Source organism: Idiotropiscis lumnitzeri, chromosome 5 (assembly GCF_059441095.1).
Source record: "Idiotropiscis lumnitzeri isolate Australia: NSW breed Sydney's pygmy pipehorse chromosome 5, RoL_Ilum_1.0, whole genome shotgun sequence".
Lineage (NCBI taxonomy): Eukaryota > Metazoa > Chordata > Actinopteri > Syngnathiformes > Syngnathidae > Idiotropiscis > Idiotropiscis lumnitzeri.
Genome location: NC_142395.1, coordinates 27,993,066 through 28,016,045, shown reverse-complemented (window position 1 = coordinate 28,016,045; position 22,980 = coordinate 27,993,066). Strand labels below are relative to the sequence as shown.

The 22,980-nt window shown below is 38.1% G+C and overlaps 3 protein-coding genes across 5 annotated transcripts in view; 1 reads left to right on the top strand and 2 right to left on the bottom strand.

Annotated features, from left to right (window-relative positions):
• Positions 1–1,088: 1,088 nt before the first annotated feature.
• Positions 1,089–22,980, bottom strand: part of stk33 (serine/threonine kinase 33) — a 24,045-nt gene continuing 2,153 nt past the window's right edge. Inside the window, exons 2-15 of one of the 3 annotated variants that reach the window (XM_088296298.1) lie at positions 22,157–22,220; positions 10,073–10,177; positions 9,474–9,587; positions 8,730–8,834; positions 8,515–8,653; positions 7,688–7,770; positions 6,594–6,681; positions 6,348–6,423; positions 5,994–6,106; positions 5,790–5,875; positions 5,630–5,702; positions 4,800–4,945; positions 4,196–4,270; positions 1,089–3,367 (exon numbers count right to left, since the gene is read on the bottom strand). In XM_088296298.1, coding sequence (XP_088152424.1) covers positions 3,233–3,367; positions 4,196–4,270; positions 4,800–4,945; positions 5,630–5,702; positions 5,790–5,875; positions 5,994–6,106; positions 6,348–6,423; positions 6,594–6,681; positions 7,688–7,770; positions 8,515–8,653; positions 8,730–8,834; positions 9,474–9,587; positions 10,073–10,177 — 1,338 coding nt within the window. In that variant the 5' untranslated portion in view covers positions 22,157–22,220 and the 3' untranslated portion in view covers positions 1,089–3,232. Of the gene's footprint in view, positions 3,368–4,195; positions 4,271–4,799; positions 4,946–5,629; positions 5,703–5,789; positions 5,876–5,993; positions 6,107–6,347; positions 6,424–6,593; positions 6,682–7,687; positions 7,771–8,514; positions 8,654–8,729; positions 8,835–9,473; positions 9,588–10,072; positions 10,178–12,564; positions 12,690–16,845; positions 16,981–22,156; positions 22,221–22,980 lie in introns of those variants that run through there. The other 2 variants (XM_088296297.1, XM_088296296.1) reach the window with 2 other exon arrangements.
• Positions 19,742–20,697, top strand: LOC148337556 (uncharacterized). The gene is made up of 2 exons (XM_088296299.1): positions 19,742–19,781; positions 19,961–20,697. Exons 1-2 carry the CDS (start codon positions 19,742–19,744, stop codon positions 20,695–20,697), a joined length of 777 nt encoding a protein of 258 aa, XP_088152425.1.
• trim66 (tripartite motif containing 66) overlaps positions 20,507–22,980 on the bottom strand; it is a 20,551-nt gene continuing 18,077 nt past the window's right edge. The window contains exons 19-20 of the mRNA XM_088296294.1: positions 22,157–22,220; positions 20,507–20,563 (exon numbers count right to left, since the gene is read on the bottom strand). Coding sequence (XP_088152420.1) covers positions 20,522–20,563; positions 22,157–22,220 — 106 coding nt within the window. The 3' untranslated portion in view covers positions 20,507–20,521. The remainder of the gene's footprint in view (positions 20,564–22,156; positions 22,221–22,980) is intronic.

Here is a 22,980-nt window from a genome sequence, read left to right as displayed (position 1 = left end):
TAGCCTCAAGTCACAAAAACCACACACACTTTTTTTTGTGGAGGGGGGGGGGGCACAACTTCAAAGTAAAGGTGATCATTCTTTTGCTCGATTTGCTCGACATCTTCTTTGCCAAGTTCTTTCTTTTTTTTGGTTTGCTCCTTTAATTTTCATCTAGCGTGTCAAGAAGAGAACTGTATGCTGAAGTCAAAGGACTAAACCTTAAAATCATTCTTAATGTTTACTTAGTAGCACTTAAGCTTAAATGTTTCTTTAAACTAGCCAAATTATATAAATAAAGTTGTCTTGTATTGTATATTTATTGTATTTTATTGTACTAAGAGAGACTTGACTATGTATCTTTTAGCTAGGAATGACACAATAATAACAAAACACTGCAAGATTCACTGAAAAGTATTTTAGAAATTGTATTACTTGTTGATAAAGTTTGACATATGTTCTAAATTTGTCTTTTTTTTAAGTCCATGTTTTTAAACCTATTGTTTTTTTTGTCAAGCTCACGTTTGCATTTTTTTAAAAACGAACATTTTTTTACTTTTTTTTGCACTTAGTAATTTTAGTAAACTAATACATAATTTCAATAACAACTTAGTGTGGTTTCAGGGATTGTGGCTTTGTTGAACATAAAGTTTTATGTCCACTGTATATTTAAAAAAAAAAAGTACAATCATTGATCATGTAACACACAAAATATGGCGATGACATGCTTTTGGGCGGTAGCGATATTTAGTGATGGGTAAATGAAGCTTCAAATCTGCTTTATGAAGCAGTTGTAGTATTTTTGGACTCCTGTAGATGGCACTCTCTGTTCAACATTGTGCTGAAAGCACACTGAATTGCCATTTTTTAAAACCCTTTATTTAAACCAACAGTGCCATCTAGAGGAGTCCTAAAATACTACAACTGGTTCGTGAAGCAAATTTGAAGCTTCATTTTCCCATCACTAGCGATATCCACCGAGATCAAAGTGACACCATCACTTTTTATAAATGGATATTCTGTTGCAATAAGTCAACGACAGGTATTGCACATCCCAGCAATTTATTTAATTTTAAGACAAAAAAAGCTTATTCATTAATGAGACAATGCACAGCATCACAGTTTTAATGAGCAATTTGTAATTATTATACAATGCCAAAAACACAGGTAGTAAACTTCAGCAACATCTCCAGGAAATGAATTTAAAACAAAAATGTGTTTATGCCAGTAGGAAAACCCCAGCTTCACAAGCATAAAATCATCTTAATAATCTTAATATTTTATGCTTTGCTTTCTCCAAACAAAACAGTGGGGAGAAAAGTAACAACTGAACTTTGATGAACGTTTTAGTTGTTTCTTGAGCGCAATACAAAGAAAAATGTGGGAGGAAAAAAAATGACAACAAGCAGCTTGTTTTTGAACACAGGCAAAAAAAAAGGCCCCATTGCTGGCACTCATTCACTTCCAAGATGCAAATGGGTGGATTTGAAATTCAGCCTCTGTGTGTTCTGCTTGGCTACTTTAATGTTGTATCTATGCGAGGGATTATTCTCTCTACAGCGGAAAAAAACCTGTGCTTGAATGGAAGCACCCTCAAAGTAGCTCCGGCTGCTTTCAATGGCCTCCAAACAAGATTAGAGCCGTGGTGCCCTCCAGTCCCAATCCTCTGCATTCACACAGAGCAGAAGCAGCCTGTGTGACAGTCTTTCTGTTTTGACACCGAATGGGAGCAGTCGCTGTATTTGAAATTGAGAGGTCACCGCCTCAGAAGGAAAATCCCCATCGCCCGCTGCAGTGTCGGGATATCATCTTCATTCAGTATCTGAGTAATTGGATAGATGTTGCGTAGAAAACCATTATATTGAGTCCTTTTGTGGAATAATAGTGAAATTGTTCATGATTTTGGCACATCTTGTCACCGGCCAAAGCATCGGAACGGCAAGGTCAATTCCTCAGTTTTCTTTTGTGTGTGTGCTGAAAATGTTTGGATTTCTGATCAAGTGTTCAGAAATGCAGCTTTTATTTCAATTACTTCTAAACGTGTTAAACAACTCAAGAAAGAGCAGCTTTTGTATGAAGCCACGTGAGCAATTTATATGAGACAATTTTTATGAATAAGGCCAGAGGGTCGAGGCCAGAACCGTAGCAGAGGGCGGGGGACTGACCAACAAAAAAGGGTCAAGTGCGACAGCTCTGGATTGAATAATATCATAAAATAAAAGCTGGACTCATGTTTCGATCTGTAAGCCAAATAAACATCTTCAGTATACAAGAAAAGCAAAGTTGTCCGTTCCAAGACTTTTGAAGGGGTCTCAAAGCTGAGCAGAGCTTAGTGTCGTAGTTTGCCCAATGGCAAATACAATTTCAATAGCATAACATCTTCATTTCATGAATATGAAGTTCTAGAAAGTAACTTTTGGGGGATGAAATGGGAAGTCTCAAAGGCACCGTATGGAAAAATGGACTCATCTACCATATCCTGCAATTTGTACATGACACAAGACACTTATGGAAACAGCAGTTGGATAAAGTAAAGGGTGCTTTTATAGAGGTATCTTCTCCTTATTTTCATCATAATTTGGACAGATTTGTAAAGAGACTTTATGGACATCCTGTACTTCCTGAATGCTAACATAATATAAACATATTTCGAATAAATAATTGATTTGAAATGAGTAATTTTCAGATGCCAGAGTTGATCTCTATTTTGTAGATGTGCGACATGTATTTGAATACCTCAAAGAGTGCCTGTGTTGTTTGGGCAGCCTGGCAACAGCTCGTGGTGAAAAAGTAAACATTTGCGCAGTCAATCTGCTCTGTCCCACAGACCGACGCCCTTTGGCAAAAAAGAGAGATTCTGGATTCACTCGGTAGTTATAAAGCGCACACATTGGCCACGTCATTAGGTACACCTGAAATATGTTTGTGACTAAAACATGAAGAGGCTCTCAGTATGAGAAAAAAATGATAGACGACAGGTACGAGCACAGTAATTAGCATAAGATTTTGAGCAGGTGTACGTAACAAAATGACCACTATTTAATTTGGCATTGCCATCACCAGTGTATCTCTACTCACTCCTGCCAGATTGCACTATTTGTTCACATCCCTGCTAAACCGTATCATTAAATACAGGAAATAGCCTTCAAGTATATTTTTCATCAAACACTAAATCTAGTTTTTGAGGTCCTTCTTTGTTCCACCAGGCATCTCCGTGCCTTTTAGTTTTGTTTTGACACTCCCTGACAGTCAGTCATACTTTTAGAGGAGATGGAGGAGATGTCTGTCCGTTTTGATGGGAGGCTGCTTTCTTCACCGTGTTGACGTTTGACTTGCGTTGAGACTTGCGCGCATTTACACTTGACTGTGGGCGGGGTTTCACGCCAGTCTGCGGAGATCAGATTCATATTCATCTCACGCAAGACAATTGTCAATCACATTCATTTAAAGGAAAAAAAACGCTGCAGCATGGTCAGGCCTTTATTGCTTCAGTGGAAGGTTAATTTGGCACCATCTAGTGGTGAAAACTAAAATAAGCAACACGGACACCGGTAATTATGTATCAACCCTCCTGTCACCATAAAAATGGAAACAAGTTAAAAAAATTGCACCAATCTCTTTTATCATTGAGCTGAATTTGACCCGAGCCATTTAAAAAATTGACATATGTCAAGTTTATGTGCATCTAGTACGCATAGTACATCATACCATACATAGTATGTTAGTACGAGCCCAGCAGCTTGATTCGGGCCGTTGCTTGAAAGTGGCTTTGGATATGTGGCCAGTCTAGATGATCATGCCCTATTATATTTTTGACAACCTAAATAGCCATTTGATTATAAAAATAACAACAAAAAAAATACCAGCATGTCATTTCTGTCCTCAAACACAACAAATACTTTGCTTTTATACATCTCTACGGCCATATTTTTCCTTTCGTGTGCAAGTCTCTTTTTTTTTACGCACCTATTACCTACACACATTCGCTTGTAATTACTGACTTCTGGCCCACCCACGTAAGTGACGAATGTGTGCACCGTTGCAAAGCCAGCAAAGAGGCGTCGTGAATGAAGTCTGCGGCTGGTGAAAATTGTAGAGCAATGGGTTTTCCCGATACTTGTGAATGGCGGAGAAATGATGGTTGTAAATGAGCAATAACTATGTAATATAAGATAGCAACTACATCTGAAAAAAAAGTCTGTAAAATCCAACATACCAGCGGTGTGGTGGGCTGAACTGCCCCGGCAATGATTTTTTCTTTGTCCTGTTGATGCCCGCTGCCCTCTTTGGTCTTAAGAGCAACAAACACGGGTAACAACCATAAATCACAAATTGTGCGTCCTAACAGAGGCGCACAACAAAAATATTGAACATTTTTATGTAACAATGTGGTTGTAATGGTGTCAAGGTCAATATTTTGAAAAATGTGGATTAAAAAAAAATTATGCAAATTCACCCAGCTGTATTGTGAAAATGCGCTTTGTAGTTTAGTGCATAATCCTCCATAAAAACAAAGAGACACATGCTTTTAATGAACCCCCATAAAGTTTGTCCTCTCGTGTAGTTTTTCCACTTTCAGAGGAAATTTCCCTTTTATCTGCTTGTGTAGCTGTCGCCAGTGGGAAAGTGACAAATTATGTTTACGAATTGGAACTGCTAAGCACAGCGTGCTTTATCATCAGAATGTAAAATGTGTATACTGCCGACTGGAAACGCAAATCCTTTTTTGAATAGAAATTTGATATCATGTTTACATGAGGGCCATACAGATCCCCGGAAAGGAAATGCATGTGCGGGTCAAGTGAATGAGTGTAACGTACCAGTTTGTTGGATGTGGAAGGTGTGCAGGAGGAGTCGCTGAGATCATCGTGGTTCAAGCCGTTGCTTTTGACCTCAGGGGACACTGGTGAAGCAGTCCTGGGAACAGGGGAATGGTCTGGCGGGTTGTTGTTTGGGGCCTGTGTACCTGTCACAGAAGAACATGTTCTTTGAAACTGTTCGGTTTGTTTGAGGCAACATGGCCGACAGTGCGCCGGCGTGTGTAGTGATTCCTGCCGCTTCGGTTTTATTTTCTGTTTTTAACAGTTGGTGCTACACTAACTGAGTCTTTGCGTGTTTATGATTGCCCATTTGTATTGAATTATCAACGCAACGTCTGAGATTTGGGTGCGTCCGAGCACGGCGGGGAGAAGATGTTGTCCTCGCGGCCAGAAGATGTCTTCTGCGTTCACAGCCAAAGTGTCGCCACGGCAAAAATCGGCGAGAAAGGAAGCGAAAACACTCTTTGTCCTACATTTGTTTCCCAACGCATAAATTTGCTCTGTCGTGGCGCTTCCCGGATCCTGTCGATTCCAGCCTGGTAACGGTCGCTTGTGATAGGAAAAAGAAGCTTCAAATTTGCTTCGCGAACCAGCTGCTGTATTTTTGGGTCCTCTAGATGGCACTGTTGCTTGAAATAAAGGGTTTAAAAAATGGCAATTCAGCCCAATGATGAACAGAGAGTGCCATCTAGAGGAGTCCAAAAATACTACAAGAGGTTCATGAAGCAGATTTGAAGCTTCATTTACCCATGAGTAGTGTTCAGAATCTCATCCCAACTCACACCTACGATCAAGAGTATTTTGAATTATATGAAGTGAAATGGTCTTACTCTTTTCCTGTTCATGGAAGTTGTGCATCATCTCCAGTGCATTGAGAGGCATCGCAGGCGTGCTGGTGTCACCCTGTAAACAACAACGCCCAATGAGCGCTCCTCATTGCATTCGCGTGGGCGCTTTTTGACTGCAGTCAGAAAAAGTTGGGTGTCTTACTGTAATCCACGGGTTGTCTCGTAACTGATTAGCCGACATGCGGTACGCGGGGTTTTCTTTCAGGAGGCAGGTCACTACTGTTTTGGCTGTTGACAAACTCAAGTCACGTCATGACACAAATGTTTCCCTCTGATTTTAAGACCCATGTGTTTTGCATTCAACTTGCGGGTATTTCGAGAAGGACATTTGCGATAAAAGTGTCACCTGCATCGCTGACTGTGTCCCAGATGGGTGAAGAAAATTGGACTCCTATTGTTCTAATCTCCTTAAGTCGGTTTTCTTTTGATTTGGATATAAATGGAGGCTCCCCGCACAGCCTGTTGGAGGACACAGATGAGACTCATGTATTCATACGTCTATGAGTGCGTGAATCGGGGATCTATGCGTGTTGTTCATGCTCAAGAAAAATTATGCACTGAAGTCCATTTTGATTTGTTGAATGATATCTTGGGAATCGAAATGACACAACAGTTGTTCTTTTATGAGAAGATTGTGAGGAAACACTAACTTTAGCCATAAGCACTTGCCTGGGTATGAATAATGTAATTGTATACTTACAAAATATACATAATGACTCCTACGCTCCACATATCACACCAGTGTGTGTAACCACGTTGGCTCATCATTTCAGGAGCTATAATAAGGGACATGGAATCATTTGAAAATGACAATATAACATTTACAACCCCAGCTAATTAGATTCCAGCACAGGCCCCCCCGGCGGGAGAATCAAAGACAGCTGACAACACTGGAGCTTGTACCACCCTGGCTATCGTCACCAAGATCATCGCTTGCCATACATACCCATATAGACTGGAGTGCCACAAACGTCGGAGAGAATGTTTTCACTTCCAACACCCAAAGTCTTGACTGATAATCCGAAATCTGCAACCTGGTTGGAGAAAATCAAACGACTTTGTCTCACTGTTCTATTGGAATATGAAAAAATTTTACTTTACGCTGACATACTGTTTGGATCATATTTGACCCTATTTGACTTTTGATCGTAATAAAAATAAAATACTTCTACCCCGATTTTTATTTCCTGGAATACACAAAAAACAAAATAATGTTTGAAGTTGTTCTGCGTGAGATTTGACCACTGTCAACCAAAATGGATTTTAAATTCACCAGTGTGAGTAAAACCAAAGAAAATTAGGCATCTTGAAACTGAAAAAAAAACTGTACAAACCATAAATGTATTTTTACGAGACAGTGGTAATAACAGTGTTCAAGTGGGAGCTTGAAAAATTCTAAACAACTGTCAGTGTGTCCCACCTGATTTTTAAATGCTTCCACACAAAAATGCGCCCGTTCCAAGTCGTGTATTTTACTGGGGACTGTCGGGACAGTCAGTGTTCATTGGTGAGTTTGAAACAGTCCCGCGTGCCGTGCGCGTGTACCGCCACATTTGCCCAATTTCTTGCGGAAACGTGCATCTGTTGGTTTTTGAACAGTCTTGAAACTGTAATTCAAAATTTGATAGCGTCAATTGTTACCAGGATATTCTTAGCCTGGGTCAAATTATGTTAGCATGGAAAATCAACAATATTCGGGATTCAACATATCTTGCTTGCGTTTAGTGTGTGGCATGGTACAAATAAGCGCTACACGTAACGCTGACCAGATTACAATGAAATGTATCTGAGCTCACTTTCAACCCGCACGGCACAAATTGCAGTGCTGGCTTGTTATGAATGCACAACATGCTGAGCTCAGCTGGTAGTTTGTTTTAAGACGCGTCTTTACTTTTGTAAAGGTGTTGGAGACCAGAGGAAGGCTGTCCTAATGAGATATAGTTATTGCAAAACATAATGGAAAAGGGTGGGTGAAGCATATTGCAATACGGGAGGAGACAGAAACGATGGTGGAAAGTTGAAGAATAATTGTAACCTTACCTTAATGTCAAGCCTGCCATTATAGTCATCAAGAGAATTTTTCACTAAAATGTTCTCAAGCTTCAAATCCCGATGCATTATGTCTGCAAGTTGAAAGAAACCAAATGTAATGAAAGCAAATGTCTCTTTTCCAGATTACTGTTAGTCTAAGAATCCAAGCATTGCTTTTTATCTATGCTTTAGTGATAGCCCGATGATCGGCCGGGCTGATTATCGGGGCCGATAGTTGGCATTTTGCCGATTAACGGCATCTGCTATTTTTAAACTTTCAAGGCCGATAAATGATAAGCACCATCTGACTGGTTCCTTGTGCAGTGGGTAGCAACCAATCAGCGGTAAGATGCCTGTTTGCTTTTTCACCTCGAGTCACATGCACTACAAAAGACTTTGCCAAATTGTAATAAATGTGAGTCTACTACAACTCACAACTAAAAGAAAACTATTTGCCGTAGTGAACTTTAAAGAGATGTTAGTTTTCATTGAAGACATGCAGCTGAGCCTGGGACCTCCGTGCACTTTTTGTCAGACTTTTAAAACGAAGCTGTCTATTTTCTAAGATCTAAAAAAGCTTTAGCATGGTAAAAATCGCTAAAGTTGTTTATTTAATAAACATGCGCTTAAAGGTATTTAAACCGAGTCAAGTTTTGGAGTTTTTAGTTTTCCAAATTTTGACAACATTTGTTCAACAAATAAATTTGGGCTTCAAATATGAGTTATCGGTCTCCATGACTACTAACAATCGGTATCGGTATCGGCCCAGAAAAAAGCACACTACGATGCTTAAGAAGTGCACTTCTTCAAAGTAACAACAAAGAGAAATGTGTTACTTTTTTTGTGAAGGTAGGTGATGGCGTTAGCTAAGCATCCGATGATGTGTCTCGCCTCCTCCTCAGGAAAAAACTGTTTCTGCTGTAACACCTGCTTCAATTCACCTCCCACACACAGCTCAGTGATCAAATATGTCATCTAGGGAGGAAGCATAGATGCACCTCACCACCCAAAAGTGCGCAGGATCATAAATGCAAACGACGGCAACGCTTACCTGAGCGGTCTCGTAGATCTCCACCAGATGTAATATGTGAGGGTGGTCCACTTGTTTGAGGATTTTGATTTCTTGCTCCAGCATCTTGATCTTTGTACTTCCCGGCTTATAAATAAATAAATAAATTTAAAAAAACACAATAATGACCAACATTAAAACATAATAGTAAAATAGGTCCGAGTGAACCGAAAAAAAAATGAGGCAAAGGTTTAATATTATTGTAAGCCACTGTAACATTAGCAATCAATCAAACTTTATTTACACAGCACTTTTAATGCACAACGCGGCAAAAACACGCCAACATGCACGAAATAAAAAATAATGGAGCACTAAGCGAACGACCTGAGGCGGACGTATTTAAATATAGGAAAACAGTTCTACAAGATTAAAGGAAAATGCATTGTACCTAAAAGTTCAATAACAACTGAACTATACAATTAAAAAAAATAGATACTGTACTGGATTTTTAGAAACACAAACAAAAAAAAGAACACTACGCTTGAATGTGAGGGGAACATAAAAACGTTTCATTTAAAAGTATTGCACAGGCAATTATTTTTCTTTACTCAAATAACAAACAGTTCAAAATGGTTAAATGTCAATCAATTGTACCAAAATCGAATGTAAGATAAATGATTTAAAAGTTTAAGCGACTACAACACAGAATGGCAGAGTTTAATAATTTTATTGAGTTTGACCTCATACCACACGTTGAGAATCATTCATGCCCTCGTAAATACTCACCTCTGCCTTGCAGACGGTCTTGATGGCCCATTGGGTCTGTGTCCTAATATGTGTGGCTTCATATACCACTCCATAACTTCCGTGGCCCAGTTTCTTTCCAAACATGTATATATCCTTTTGGGATGAGAAAATAACCAAATGTTATTCGCCACTTGCTTAAACTCACACACGTCAAAAACAACAAAGGACTCTGACCGAGATGCTGTCTTGGAATTAAGGCTCATTAAACTTCTTTGGAATAATCATTAAAGCAGCATTCTGTATGTGCTGTCCTAATTAAAAACGCTGACGACGTGCTATTTTTCTCTTTTTTTTTTCTTCCCCCAATCTGTGGAACTACAGCATATAGTAATTTCTATTCAAATGACAAATGATGAGTTTGCGTCTGCATTTGGTTTCAATCTCAGGTCTAATTAACTCACTCATTATCTGTGTTTTCGCAAGGCTAGCCAAGAGTGCTTTGTGTGTACAAGTGAAGTGAGCTACTGTATACAGCGACAAAATGAACTTTTGATGCATATGGTCTGCACTGCAGATGTAAAAAGTGTGTGACTGTGACTCACTGATTTATGTAAAAAAAAAAAAAAAAATCTCTTTACCTCCACGTCGGCATCACCGACCAGCCGAATGTGAGGCACGTCCCTCTCCGAGATGCCCTTGGCCGTTGTGTTTTTTCCTAAGCCACTAAATGTTGCCTCTGCCATCTCGGGACGGAAAAAAGGGCCGGGTTATTTGTCTTTGTCATGCTTTAATTGACCAATAATGATGGTTTGTGCTGCTGATCAATTAGAAAAGTAAATGAAAAAAAAATGGGCTTGTTCAGCTAATGTTTTATTGTTGATAAAATACATCTGTGGATACTGTAGCGAGTGGCGATATGCAGGTCTAAAAGGGATAGAAATGAGTATGGTCACTTTAAAAAATATGGACAAAATCATATTTGAACAAAAATGAATTTATAGCTCCTCATGATTGGTTGTATCATTAGTTAAAATTGTTATTCAATTCTACCCCTGAAATTAAATTATCAATAAATATAATCAGTAATGTGATTAAAATTTGATAAAAAAAAAAAGGGGAAAAAAGCCTTTTTGGAATATGACCATATATCCATCCATCCATTATCTGTAGAACAAGCAAACGCCACACGGGAAGGCTGGAGCCGGAATCGAACCCACCATCGTGCTGACCAGTCAACCACCGTGCCGCCATGACCAGATATCGTACAGTGAAATTTTCAAAAATGATAAATCACAGTAGGACTGGGCGATAATATGATCATTTAAAGGGCGCAAGGGTACTAGTGCGGGCATTGGGATCGGTCCATGGTGTAAGTCTCAATGGGTAGACGGATACCCATCATCCAATCTGTTTTCAGTTCAAATGAAAATATTACTAACCTTCTATAAAAAAAGGAACTATTGTCCAATATGTATGTAACATATCCATGTTTACGTCTATGGATTTTTTTTTTTTTATCAGTTGAAAAGACATTCTTGAGTTAGCTACGTTAATTAAATGAACTCTGACTCAATCTCACACTTAATACCTTTAGTGTAGCTTGTCATTTTTTAATCACTCGCCTATGACCAAACTGCTGTCTCTGTCTGAGCCCATATTAACTTGAAGCGCAATATAACCACCTTGAAAAACAGTCTCTGTAGCCAAATTAAATGTAAAGCAATTATCAAGTGATGACTGGGCGCAATGAAGTGGATCCACCACGCGCACAGCAATTAATTATTAACAAGGAAGCTGTGTCTTTAACCTCTTCACTCCGGTGCATCATTTTAGCCCTGACAGGGCTCTAATAACAGGCCTGTCTTTCCCATTATCTCCTGTCTATTTTCACATCAAAATGATTGTGACAGCCTCTGAAAATTCCAATCAACACAATCATATCTCATTTGCGGAAGGTAGATGCGTTTGATGAGTGTATCAGGGAGGAGGTGAAAACTAGAGGAGGCACGTTCAGGGTACTTCCGGTGTCACTATGAATAAGGTAATGGCTCTTTTAGACCCTCTATCAAAAGGATCACCCATTGTGAATTTTACAATAACTGAGAATAAGCGGTTCAGAAGATGGATGGATTAAAATGACAGTGGCAGAAAAAGTGATTGTGAAAGTGATTGTGAAAATGATCGTGGTGAGCTCACCCAAATTTATCGATATACAAACATTACATTTTCAGAAGAGTCCTAATATCACACTTTCATGCACATGTAAAAAAAAAAAAAAACTTTAAAAACAAAACTACATAAAACAAATATACAACTGAGCAAAAAGATTACGCACAAATTTAACAAACGGTTTAAAAAAACGCTTTGACAGAAGTAGTTGCAGCGTGTCATCTCTTTATGCAACAACGAATCAAACTAAAATAAAAAATAATTAAAAAAAGGAAAAAAAAAAAAAAAAAAAACAGATCAATAATACAAATTCGTATTTGAAACAAAAATATTAACAAAATGTGAAACATACACGATAGTTGGGGCTATATGGTGTAGTATTATAAAGGCATTTATCTAACTTTATTTGAAATGAAGAATTTAAAAAGAATTAAGCCACGCCTTACTCCAACCAATATTCCTAAATTGAACATTCCCCCACAAAACAATTCTAAGCTTTGTAGAAATTATTCTCTGATGTGTTTGTTGGTAAAATTACTGCTTTGAATATCATTACCACTTATAAAAGGATTATTAACAATCACTGGTTTAACCCCCTCCTTCTTTTCTTTTTTTTTGTAACGTTTCATTAATTCAGGTATCAGACTAGTGATGGAGTTTAGTACTGACTGTAATTGTGTAAATTTAATAAGAAATGGAAGACATATTTGAAGTGGGACGGTCAATCGCGGACGCGGTACGTCATTTTTCGATCCGATTGGCTATTTAATTTTGACAGACAGAAACTACGTCCAATCACGTGTTACGCATATGTAGCTCAAAGTGCCGGTCGTTTCCGGGTTGTGATATACGGACTATTTTCCAAAGTGAAATGAACAGTTGTGTACAAACGAGTCCTTACGCAAAGAGTCGTCTTACGGGTGACAAAGGGCTTATTTGTTTCGAGGATGCATCAACCTACCAGTATTGTTCCAGCTCGCCTTTCCTCTAAAACTACAACCCCAATATGAGGACACCAAACCGGTGGCATGATTTACTCGTTTTTAACCACATTTCTCAGCCAGTCTGCACGAATCTGGAAAAGGCGCTCGCTCCCCCGAACAAAGGCAGATAAAAAAAAAAAAAAGCACAAGTGAAAGACAGTCGTGACGTCATTAACACGTAGCATCAACAAACTGCTATTTTTGATCGTTTTGCCCCTCATGAAATACATCACGGCGGTACAGCGTGTAACTCAATGAAAACTTACCAGCTGACTATCATTAAACAGGTAAAGTCGACTGCTATTAACCACACGCACACAAAACATATTGTTAGGACCGGGAAAAACGTGCATGAATAAGTAAATGTCAAGGGAAATCCTTTCTTCAGAAAATAACAGTTGACAGTGTCAACAGTGCAGGAGTGTCTAATAATCTGGCGAGTAGGGCTGGTACCTTGAGATACGAAATTATTTCATTCCAAAACCAAGTTTGTCAATGAATTTCATCCTATGCCAAATCAATTTCCCTGTTGAAAATAGTGGATATTTCATTAATCCATTCTAACCACTGAAAAAAACAAACATTTTATTACACATTTTTGTCATTGTCAGCATAAAAAAATGAAAAATGTACATTTAAAACATAGAAACATTTTCTTTCATGTATTCAATTCATAATGTGTAATGGTGTGATAACCCTTTACCATTTATTCAGTGGTGAGTGGTCAGGGCCAGCAAGCCTTCTCTGCAAGCCTAAACAATATCATAAGCGCCTACATCTAACAAATTAATTTCTAAGATTGTTTCCATGAAATTATGTTAATTTAAAAAATGTATACTGGATGTTAATCAAAAATTTTAAATAATTGTATGATACCTCACATAGGTCCTGTTCCTTTGAAAGAGAAAAGTTGAACTCATTCAGTACCACCCCAGGTGAAAACAACGCACTTTCTGACTTTTATATCCGTCAATGGCAGTGAAAGGCTTTTAATAAGACATGAGGGTAAGCGGTTTGGAAAATGGTCGGATGGATGATCTGTTGTTCCTTTTGTGTCACAAACCGATTTTATTTGTTTAAAAAAAGTGATAGTTTATTTTTTTCAAAGCTTTGTTATGAATGTTCATACTGTCGCATGGGCCAAAACTGACCCAAGAGTAGACGAGAGAAAAAAAAAAGTATTTGTTCCCTTGCAGGAAAAAGAAAACAGAAGCAAAGAGTAAACATCCTTGCCGCGCCAAACAGACTCTGACTGAGCTCTGTCTCATCTCCAGTTTCGGCAGGAAGTAATTAGAGTCCACACTTCATTCACTCTCGCCATCATCCCGTCAGACAACAGTTTCTGCTTATTTACACTCGACATGGGTTGAAAAAGCATTGTGCTTGGTTACGGCTGGTGAGTGCAGGACATTCTTGTCAAAGCACACAGTGTCACTTTGAAACAAATAGACCACGAACTTACAAAGGTTAGCCTTTCCTTCCACATCAACTCAGGATTAAGCATATTTACTTTTAAACTCTAAATTCTCAGAGGGTTACTATTTGCTAAGACGGTGGATGCATTTCTTTAAAAAACTAAACTCAAATTACCAATGACGTGCATTTGTCACAATTTTCCCCAAAAGAATAAACACATACAGTGGATATAAAAAGTCTACACACGCCCTTTTTTAAATGCCATGTTTTGTGATATATTAAAAAAAAAAAAGAGGTTTACCACCAGTAATCTAACCAAAGCTGGTAAAAACTCGTTTGATTTTCTTCTTTTCAAAGGCAGAGTAAAAAAATGAATACAATTACAAATGTTGTTTTTGTCAGGGTTTGTTATCGGTTGCGAAAATATTCTCTAGTCTCGTTTCCATTACATTTTTAACATGTTGAAAATTTCAACCTGAAGAAAAACAGCCCTCAAATCATCAAGTTCATTCTTTTGTAGTATTGTCAAACATACATTTTGAAATTATGGTGGGAAAAAGTTTGGAAATGTTTTATCTCTTTCTCATTTTTATATCACAAAAAAACTGCCTCATGATCATGGACGGATGTTTTTTTTTCCCCACTGTAATTGATCAATCTCAGTGTACCAAAATTCAGCTCAGATCCATACGGAAAGGAAACATCAATCTTTTACCAGCCACACCAACTGAATTTCAATCTCAGTCACATTATCAAGCTAAGACTTTAATTATTGTACAGACTCTCTGGAGGTTTGTTTTCCGTAATAGTTGAACACATTTGGTTCAAGCAGCACTTTGGCTGCGAAACGGCAGCCACTAAAATACAGCGGCGACATCAAACAAAGTCTCTCTCTTCCTAACTGCAATTAACGCGTAAGATCAATCAATTTTGCTGGAGTCCAAAAGTTACATTTTCCAAATGTGGAACTTAATCATTTATTGACAGCTTGGCTTTGATGACAAATGATAAACTTCACAGTCCTAATGAAGCGTGGAATTACATTACCTGATGAGGCAAGAAATTGCATGTTTAGAATGCAAATATAGCACTCATCTTCGTCACCAAGTGATGAGGTGAAACCTAATATCATGCAGGCAGATTATCAAAGCTTGCCGTCTAAATCTGATACAGTGAGGACGTCACGCCGAAGCGCCGAACATCACTGAGGAAAATCTGGTGGACACTTCATTAGGTACACCAGCGCAGTCAAATTCTTCCAAAACGATAAAGGGGTATAAATTCTTTTGCCAACAACTTGAAGCGATGGACACATCATGAAACAATTCTTACACCTAATGTTGGTAGTGCAATGTAAAGAATAAAATAATTTGGCCAAATTTTTTTATTCAATTCAATGGTCATCGTGTTGCTCCTTTTGGTCATCTTCAGATGAATGATACGAAACATGCAAAGCGCCATTAATATTTGTTCTTATTTGCAGAGAAGGAAGAATATATGCTTGGCTGTGAGTATTATTATATATTATCCGTTTACAAATGTTGCTCCTCTGTTTACTTGGCACCGATGCTATTCGCTAGCCTATCTTTACTGTTTGTTAGCATTGGGATAACTTCACGCTCTGTGGTTGTTTTTTGTGCACATTTTGTAAATCTGTTTTATGTGTAGATTGCAAATCAACTTTGTGGCAGTTTCACAGCTTCAAGACTGTTTTTTGAAGCAATGTCCACATGCACGTAGTTTATTTTCGATTGAAAGGTTTTCAGTCATATCAAAGATTTGTCAGTTTCAATTTTTATCAAAGGTTTATCACTTTCAATTTTTACATTCAGAAAAATGGCATTTTAATATGGCGTGTACTCTATATCTGCAGTATGTTTTGTTTTGTTTTTTATGTTCAGGCAACTTGCTTAATGCCAGCCCAGGTAAAATGAAGGTACTTTTTGGTTTCTATATCCGTCAATGGCAGCGAATGAGTTTTAATAGGAAACACTTCATTAGCTGTATACGATGTATATGGGATAATTACTCTTACATTTGATTAAAACTGAGATGTTTTATTTATTTTTTATTTTTTTTTACAGCTTGTATATTAAATTCCATTATCTCGTCTAACCCTAAGTAATATTTTCACTTGACGTGTAGACACCACACGACCACAATGCTAAACCAACTCATTTACTCCCCCGACCTCTTGAAGAATTCCGTTTCTAGTGGCCATGTTTGCTGAGTGTCATCTGGCATGAAAACACGCCTTGCCAAAAGGGAAGCAAAAGATCAACTTGTGCCATTTGCTCAGAGCCTTCCACATGTTGCTGGGAGATAAGGGCCAACAAATTCAACATTTTTTTCCCTCATTGGTTTAATCCCGGTTAAAGCCAATCTGTGCCCTCAGCCTTTGGGACGCAACGAGGGCAGACGTCTGGAGAAATGTGGGCAGTGGCAGAAACAAGTCCAATTCTGTTGCAATGACAAGCCAGAGAAGTCAGCACATTTCTATCAAGTCGGTCGCACAGCGGCGGCTGCAGTCTGCAGCTTCTGTTATTAAAAGTCAGTCAAACCGCCCAGCCCCTCACGTAACGAAAACATACACACTAACTTTATGTACTTTCACCTGTTAACTTCAGCCTAAAGAGAATGCACAAATTATTCCACTTTGGAGCTAATTTCCTAACGGGTGCGTTAGCTAGTACGCGTCGTCATAGCAACGAGGGTGAAGCAGAACAAACGTGTGTTCCAAGCGCTTCCAGGCAGCCCCAAAACACACATATACCCAAATGTAAGTTTGGAAGACGACAACATTGAGAGCGGTAGTTCTAAACAAACCGATAAACGCGCCTTACCTTGAATAGTTTTTCATTTTTGAAAGACTTCAAACGCCAGTCGACAAGTGACTACGGGAGAGGAAGAGGGACAAACAGCTGGCGAGTCAAGGAGGCCTCAAGTGGCGGTCTTACAGCGCCCTCACCAGGCTGTGCGTGTTACTAAAATGAATCTCATCCAATTCAATCGGCAGCCTTCTCCTCACTTTTGTCCTGGTCACTCGTCGCCCTCGCGCGGACAGAAATTCTTACTGCAGGTATTCACTCGAATGCCTTTTTCTTTGCCTGGTTGAACGTTGACTTAATTTCAATTGAAAGCATTCTGACAGACGTGACAAATTTACTTACACGTTGTACTTATTGCACCTTATGGAAAGCGCTTTGCTACAGCTCCATCTGTTGTGAAATGCGCTATAATAATACCATTAAGGGAGATAAAACAATTTTTATTAGGTGCATGTGGCTAAGATGCAAAAGAATTAGAGCAGATTGAAGTGAACAATATTTCCATGTGAATTTAAGTTTTGTTTTATTATGTATCAAAATAAATACGCATATAAAGTCACAGTCGTACTGGAGACTATCCCAGCTGTCTTTGGGCTGTGAATACAATATTTCTATTGAGAAAAAAAATTGCAAAAATGCTCATATGAAATGATGAGTCTTTTATTGAGTCTTAAAGTGTGGCATATCCCATCCATAATAGAAGTGCTCGTTCAACTCCTGCACTTAAACACAAACGTAAAAAAAAATAACATTTATGTCAATTATCTTCAATACCCCTTTGGAATACTTGGCGCAACGGGAAAAAAAACTCAGTAGTCTCCCTTTTATTTTTTTAATTTCCGTTTCAATATCAGTCATTCTGGGGCAGAATGGTGGTTTAAAGGTTGGCGCATTAACCTCAGTTTTGAAGTTCTGGGTTTGAATTTTAGCTCCGCTTAGGATGATCACCTCATGTTTCTGTGCTTCCTCATTTCAAGAACACACATTTTAGATGAACCTAGATCAGGGGTGCGCAAAGTGTGGACTGTGGGCCACATTTGGATTGTTCCATTCTTTTATCTGCCCTGAGCAGTCAGACTAATACTTCCATACATTTATTCATTGTTTTCCTAAAATTGTTGAAATAATTATAATTATTACATAATTATTTTTTATTCATTTAAATAATAAAATGCATTGCAGTTTAAAATTATATATAAATTGCATTTATTCTATTAAACACTGTAATTGAAATTAAATATGTGAGGATAACATGATTAATATTGTAATGATTAAATCATTATATTATTAAGAACTAGTTTATACACTTTTTGTTTTTGCCTCTATATCGTCGCCTTGGTGTACCGTTGTTGCCTCAATATCAGGGTGGATTTTACCTTGGCAATTTACGTGGGCCCCAGTGCTGCTTTTTAATACTATGATGGTTCCATTCCTCAACCCCTGTTAACAATAAATAAATAAAATACAATTAAAAATGGATCATTTAAAAAAATGGCGGAGCAAGAGGCTACGGCGTATTTATTTTCTATTTTTTACACTACAGATGATGCCTCGTAGATTTTTGGGGTCAAATGTCAGCCTGGTAGACAAATTTGGGCAGTCATTATAGGTTGCTCCACGTGAATGTTACTCTAGCTGTTCTAAAATTGATCTTAAGAGCACAGTTCCCAAATTAATCTCCCACACAAAAAAAAATGATGATTATTATTTTACACATTCAGAGTTTATCATCATAATGATGACATTGTGTGCTGTCCTAAATTGCTTTAATCAAAGCATTTTGATTCAATGCTGACAAAGATTGTGTGATGTCACTGAGCAGTTGTGTCCCCACTGTATTAGTATACGTTATTCTGAACCATGTTCGGGTTCAGTCAGTTCAGACGATAATTAAAAGTACATGTTTTGAAAATGACACAATTGGGAAACCCGCACCAAATTTCCTCTGACTGCAAAGTCTGAAGTCATCCAATAGAGCAGTCTGCTGAGCTGAAGGTACTTGTATGGATTTGGTTTGGACTTCAAATGGGTCTACATATATTTCTGCTTGTCAAAATATGTCAAATCTTAATCCACTCTCATTTTTTCAATTGTATTATTCATAATGAATGTAATTAATTATTTGTTTTAAATAATCTCATAAAAAAAGAGATTATACTATTTACAACAAAATCAATCTACTGATTACGATTAGCTGTTTGGAATACTGCACGGCTGCAAACATTTTGCATGAGCTTGGCAGGACAGTGAATGAGTGGTTTGCACAGAGGTCAGGGGTCTTCAATCCTGTTCCTCGAGGGCCGGTGTCACTCTCCCTGCTGCAGCACACCTGATTTAAAAGATCAGGATCATTATCTATCCTCTGCAGACCTTGCTGATTATCTGATCATTTGAATCGAGTGTGTTGCAACAGGGAGAGATGGAAAACGGACAGGACATCGGCCTTTGAGGAACAGGACCGTCCTTGAGTAACAAGGGTGAGGACTAACTGTCCTATCAGGGAGTCGGAGTTCCCATCAACTATAATTTTTCAGTAAAAGTACTAGTTGCTAATTTTGCACACTGGAGTGCACGGAGCAACTCCTTGAATGATGTTCCAAAATTGGCTGATCTTGATTAGCTGGTGAAGGCTAAAATATGACATATTTTAAGAGCAAAGTAAGCCTAAAATGCTGTGCCACCTTTGCACTGTGAAGAATACTACAGTTCCGTGTAAAAGAACACAGCAGTAAAAATATTTTTAAGAGAATGAATATTGCAAAATATCTTTTATTAAATGATCTAAATTCTCTCTCTCTCCCCCCCCCCCCCTCTCTCTCTCTCTCTCTCTATATATATATATATATAAATATATATATATGGTGTTTTTCTTCCCTACTGAGTAAAGTATTTGATTCCTCTTAGAACAATAATGGACGGCCAAGGAGATGGAGACCACAACGGTCCAAATCGTAAGTGGATCAAATGTGATTTCTATAGCGGTTTTTTTTTTTTTTTCGTCTCAGCTACAGTATTTCTGGTGGTTTTGGTGTTCTGGGGCAGGCCCCGGCTCCGGCCGCATAGCAAGGTGGCAAAGCTCAGATAGTCGGATGCATGGTAGAATCATTTCCAAGTTTTAATTATCTTGCAGGCTACCGTACATCCATACCAGTTGCAGATCTGCCACCAACTGATAGTGATGATGTTGATGATGATGATGATAATGATGACCATGACGATGTTGGTGATGAGGAAGACATGGATTCTGTTTTCCTCATGCATTTGTTTGTCAATCATTACATGAGATTCTTTGTACCTCCCCGAGCGGCGCTGCAACAAGCTAACGTTGACAATGAGAACGTTGTACGTGATATCAAGATTGAAAAGAGTAACGCCGATGATCTCGTTGACCATGAAGATGAGTTGGTCGTCGCGGTCGGGCCCGAGGCCGAGTTGGGTGTCCACCAGCCAGTGGAGGATGAAGAAGACCCCCAACCGGGACCGTCGAGGAACAGATCTCGAGATGACGAGGAAGAGGAAGAGGAAATGCGGAGCAGCAGCAGATATTTCCGCTGGTGGCACGAATTTGAAAACAGCTCAGATGGCAGCACTGACTTAGATAACGACGAACAAGACCCCGTGCCCGATGGAGCTCGGAAAAGGTCACGGGAAGACTTGGATGGGAATTTAAGACTGCAGGGTGACCTGTCCCTTATGACTCTGAGCGGGCATCACGTTCACGGCTCCAAGAATCCTGCGAACGAGGAACGAGGGGCTGCCAACGTGGGCGACTTTCATTTTGTTGCGCAAGAGACGGCGGAAGACACGCAGAGCCGAGAAAACTATGACAAAGACAGTAAGAGTGGCAAGAAGCGATTTAAGAGATGATAGATGTAGTAGCCGTCTCCCGAAAAAAACAAAAAATGCCTGCACTTGTAGTTTTCTCTTCATTTTAGTCACTTTTCATTGAGACAGAATTGGTTTGTTGAATGTACTTTTCTTTTATTTCTTTTTTAATTGTGAGAATTGCGTTGTTAAATGTTCTTGCACTTCATCATTTCAATCACTTTTTAATTAAGACAGGATTGGTTTTAATCGAGCAACTAATTCATTTAAATGGGGATAAAAGCTTGAAATTTGGTACATTTACTATTCAAATCCCACTTAAAAAAATGACAGCTGGCTATTCAAAATTATAAAATGAAAAATCAACAAACTCTAAAATGTCCGCCCAAATTTTGTATTTCCATTTATAAGCCATTTTTTAGGCCCCATAAATGTATAAAGTTAAATATAAAATAGAGTATTCTGGATATTTTGGTACATCTCTATAACGGTTCTTCATATATCGCATAAAGTTTAAACCACTACAGATTTAGGAGCAAGAAAGAATATATTTTCTTACATATACATTAAGGTAATTATTAAATGCAATATTTTCCGGACAACAAGCCGCGACATTTTTTCTAGATTTTGAACCATGCGGCTAATACAATGGTGCGGCTGTTCTGTGGATTTTTCTTTTGACAGTAGGGGCGCTCTATAGTTCAGAAAATACGCTAAATAAATCTAGATTTTTTTTCACTTGGTTCTGTTTTAATTAGCAAAGTTGTAAATTAGCAAAGTAGTCAGGTGCGGCTTTTATATCTTTTTTTTTTTAAATTGAAAGGGTGGCTGCGGCTTATATGCGGGTGTGCCTAGTCTGGAAAATACGGTAATTTTACTTTGTTTTGGATTTTTTTTTTTTTTTTTAATGGGATAGCTTCATTAAATGTACTTTTGCCACACTTCATCTTTCCTCAAATTCACACTTTTTCGTTGATGTAAACAATATTCAAAATATTTTCATCATGAATGTGGAAATTAAGCTCCATGACTGTTGAACTTGTTCCTTCCAGTGACAAAATACACCCGATTGTGAGTCAGTGCAGACACAGCTACATTTTATCCAGTGTCACCGCTACAAAAACGTAAACACAAATCAGTAAGACAATCAATAGCTCTAAAAGTCACTTTTGTACGTGTCAATGCAGCCGCGCTTACATTTATCCACTGTCACCACGACTTAAGTGTAAACAAACAAATTGGGACCGGCATAATGAATAGCACAAAAAAGGTCAGCACATCAAATAGAATAAATGATCATGCACGATTTTCGAGCTACAAACTCCAAACGCTGATTTCATAGACTGCTGCACTCGTCAGGAATCATTTTTTTCTCTTTGTGCCTTTTCTGCCTGCCCTTTTCATTGTTTACCAAAGGTTACAGCTGTGTCTAATTAGCATTCTGTGGAATTTGACTCTGCTGACTGAAAGGTCACCAACCTTGTCCGACAATGAAACTTACCGAGTTGCCTGCTGACCATTGCTGTGGATTCAAACAGTGCCACTGACTTATTCCTGTGGTGCCTCTAGAAGAAGAAACACAAGAATGGCATCATTATAATCCATGTCTGGGAACAATTTGGTCAAAGTTGAAGATTAGATAACACGTCTTGTGGTGACCCGCCCAAAAAATTGCCCTGCTCCAAAAATGTTTCCACTTTTTTTTTATTGTTGATATGCGAAATTGTGGCTGACTTTTAAAAAAATAAAAAAATGTCAATTTTGCAACATATGTTATCCACTTTTTTTTTTATTATTGTTGATATGCAAAGTTATGGGTGACTTTAAAAAATAAATCCAAACATGACAATTTTGCAACATACATTTTCCACTTTACTTTTTTTTTTATTATTGTTGAGATGTGAAGTTATGGCTGACTTTTATAAAATAAATCCAAAAATTTTGCAACATACATTTTCCACTTTACTTTTTTTTATTATTATTGTTGTGATATGAAATGGCTGACTTTTAAAAAAATAAATCCCAAAAAAATGACAATTTTGCAACAATTTTTCCACTTTTCCTTTTTTTTTATTATTGTTGATATGCGAAGTTATGGCTGACTTTTAAAAAAATAAAAATTAAAAAGATCCAAACTGTTCTACTGAAATAGAAACAGTGATTTGGTAATATTGTTATAGCTTCATACATGCGCAAACGAAAAGAAGGAATTACCTTTCAAATTAAATACACGCTAACACAAATACTACAGATGAAACACATCAATATAATTTTATTTCTATAGCACTTTTCAAAACAACTTACAAAGTATTGTACACACAACGG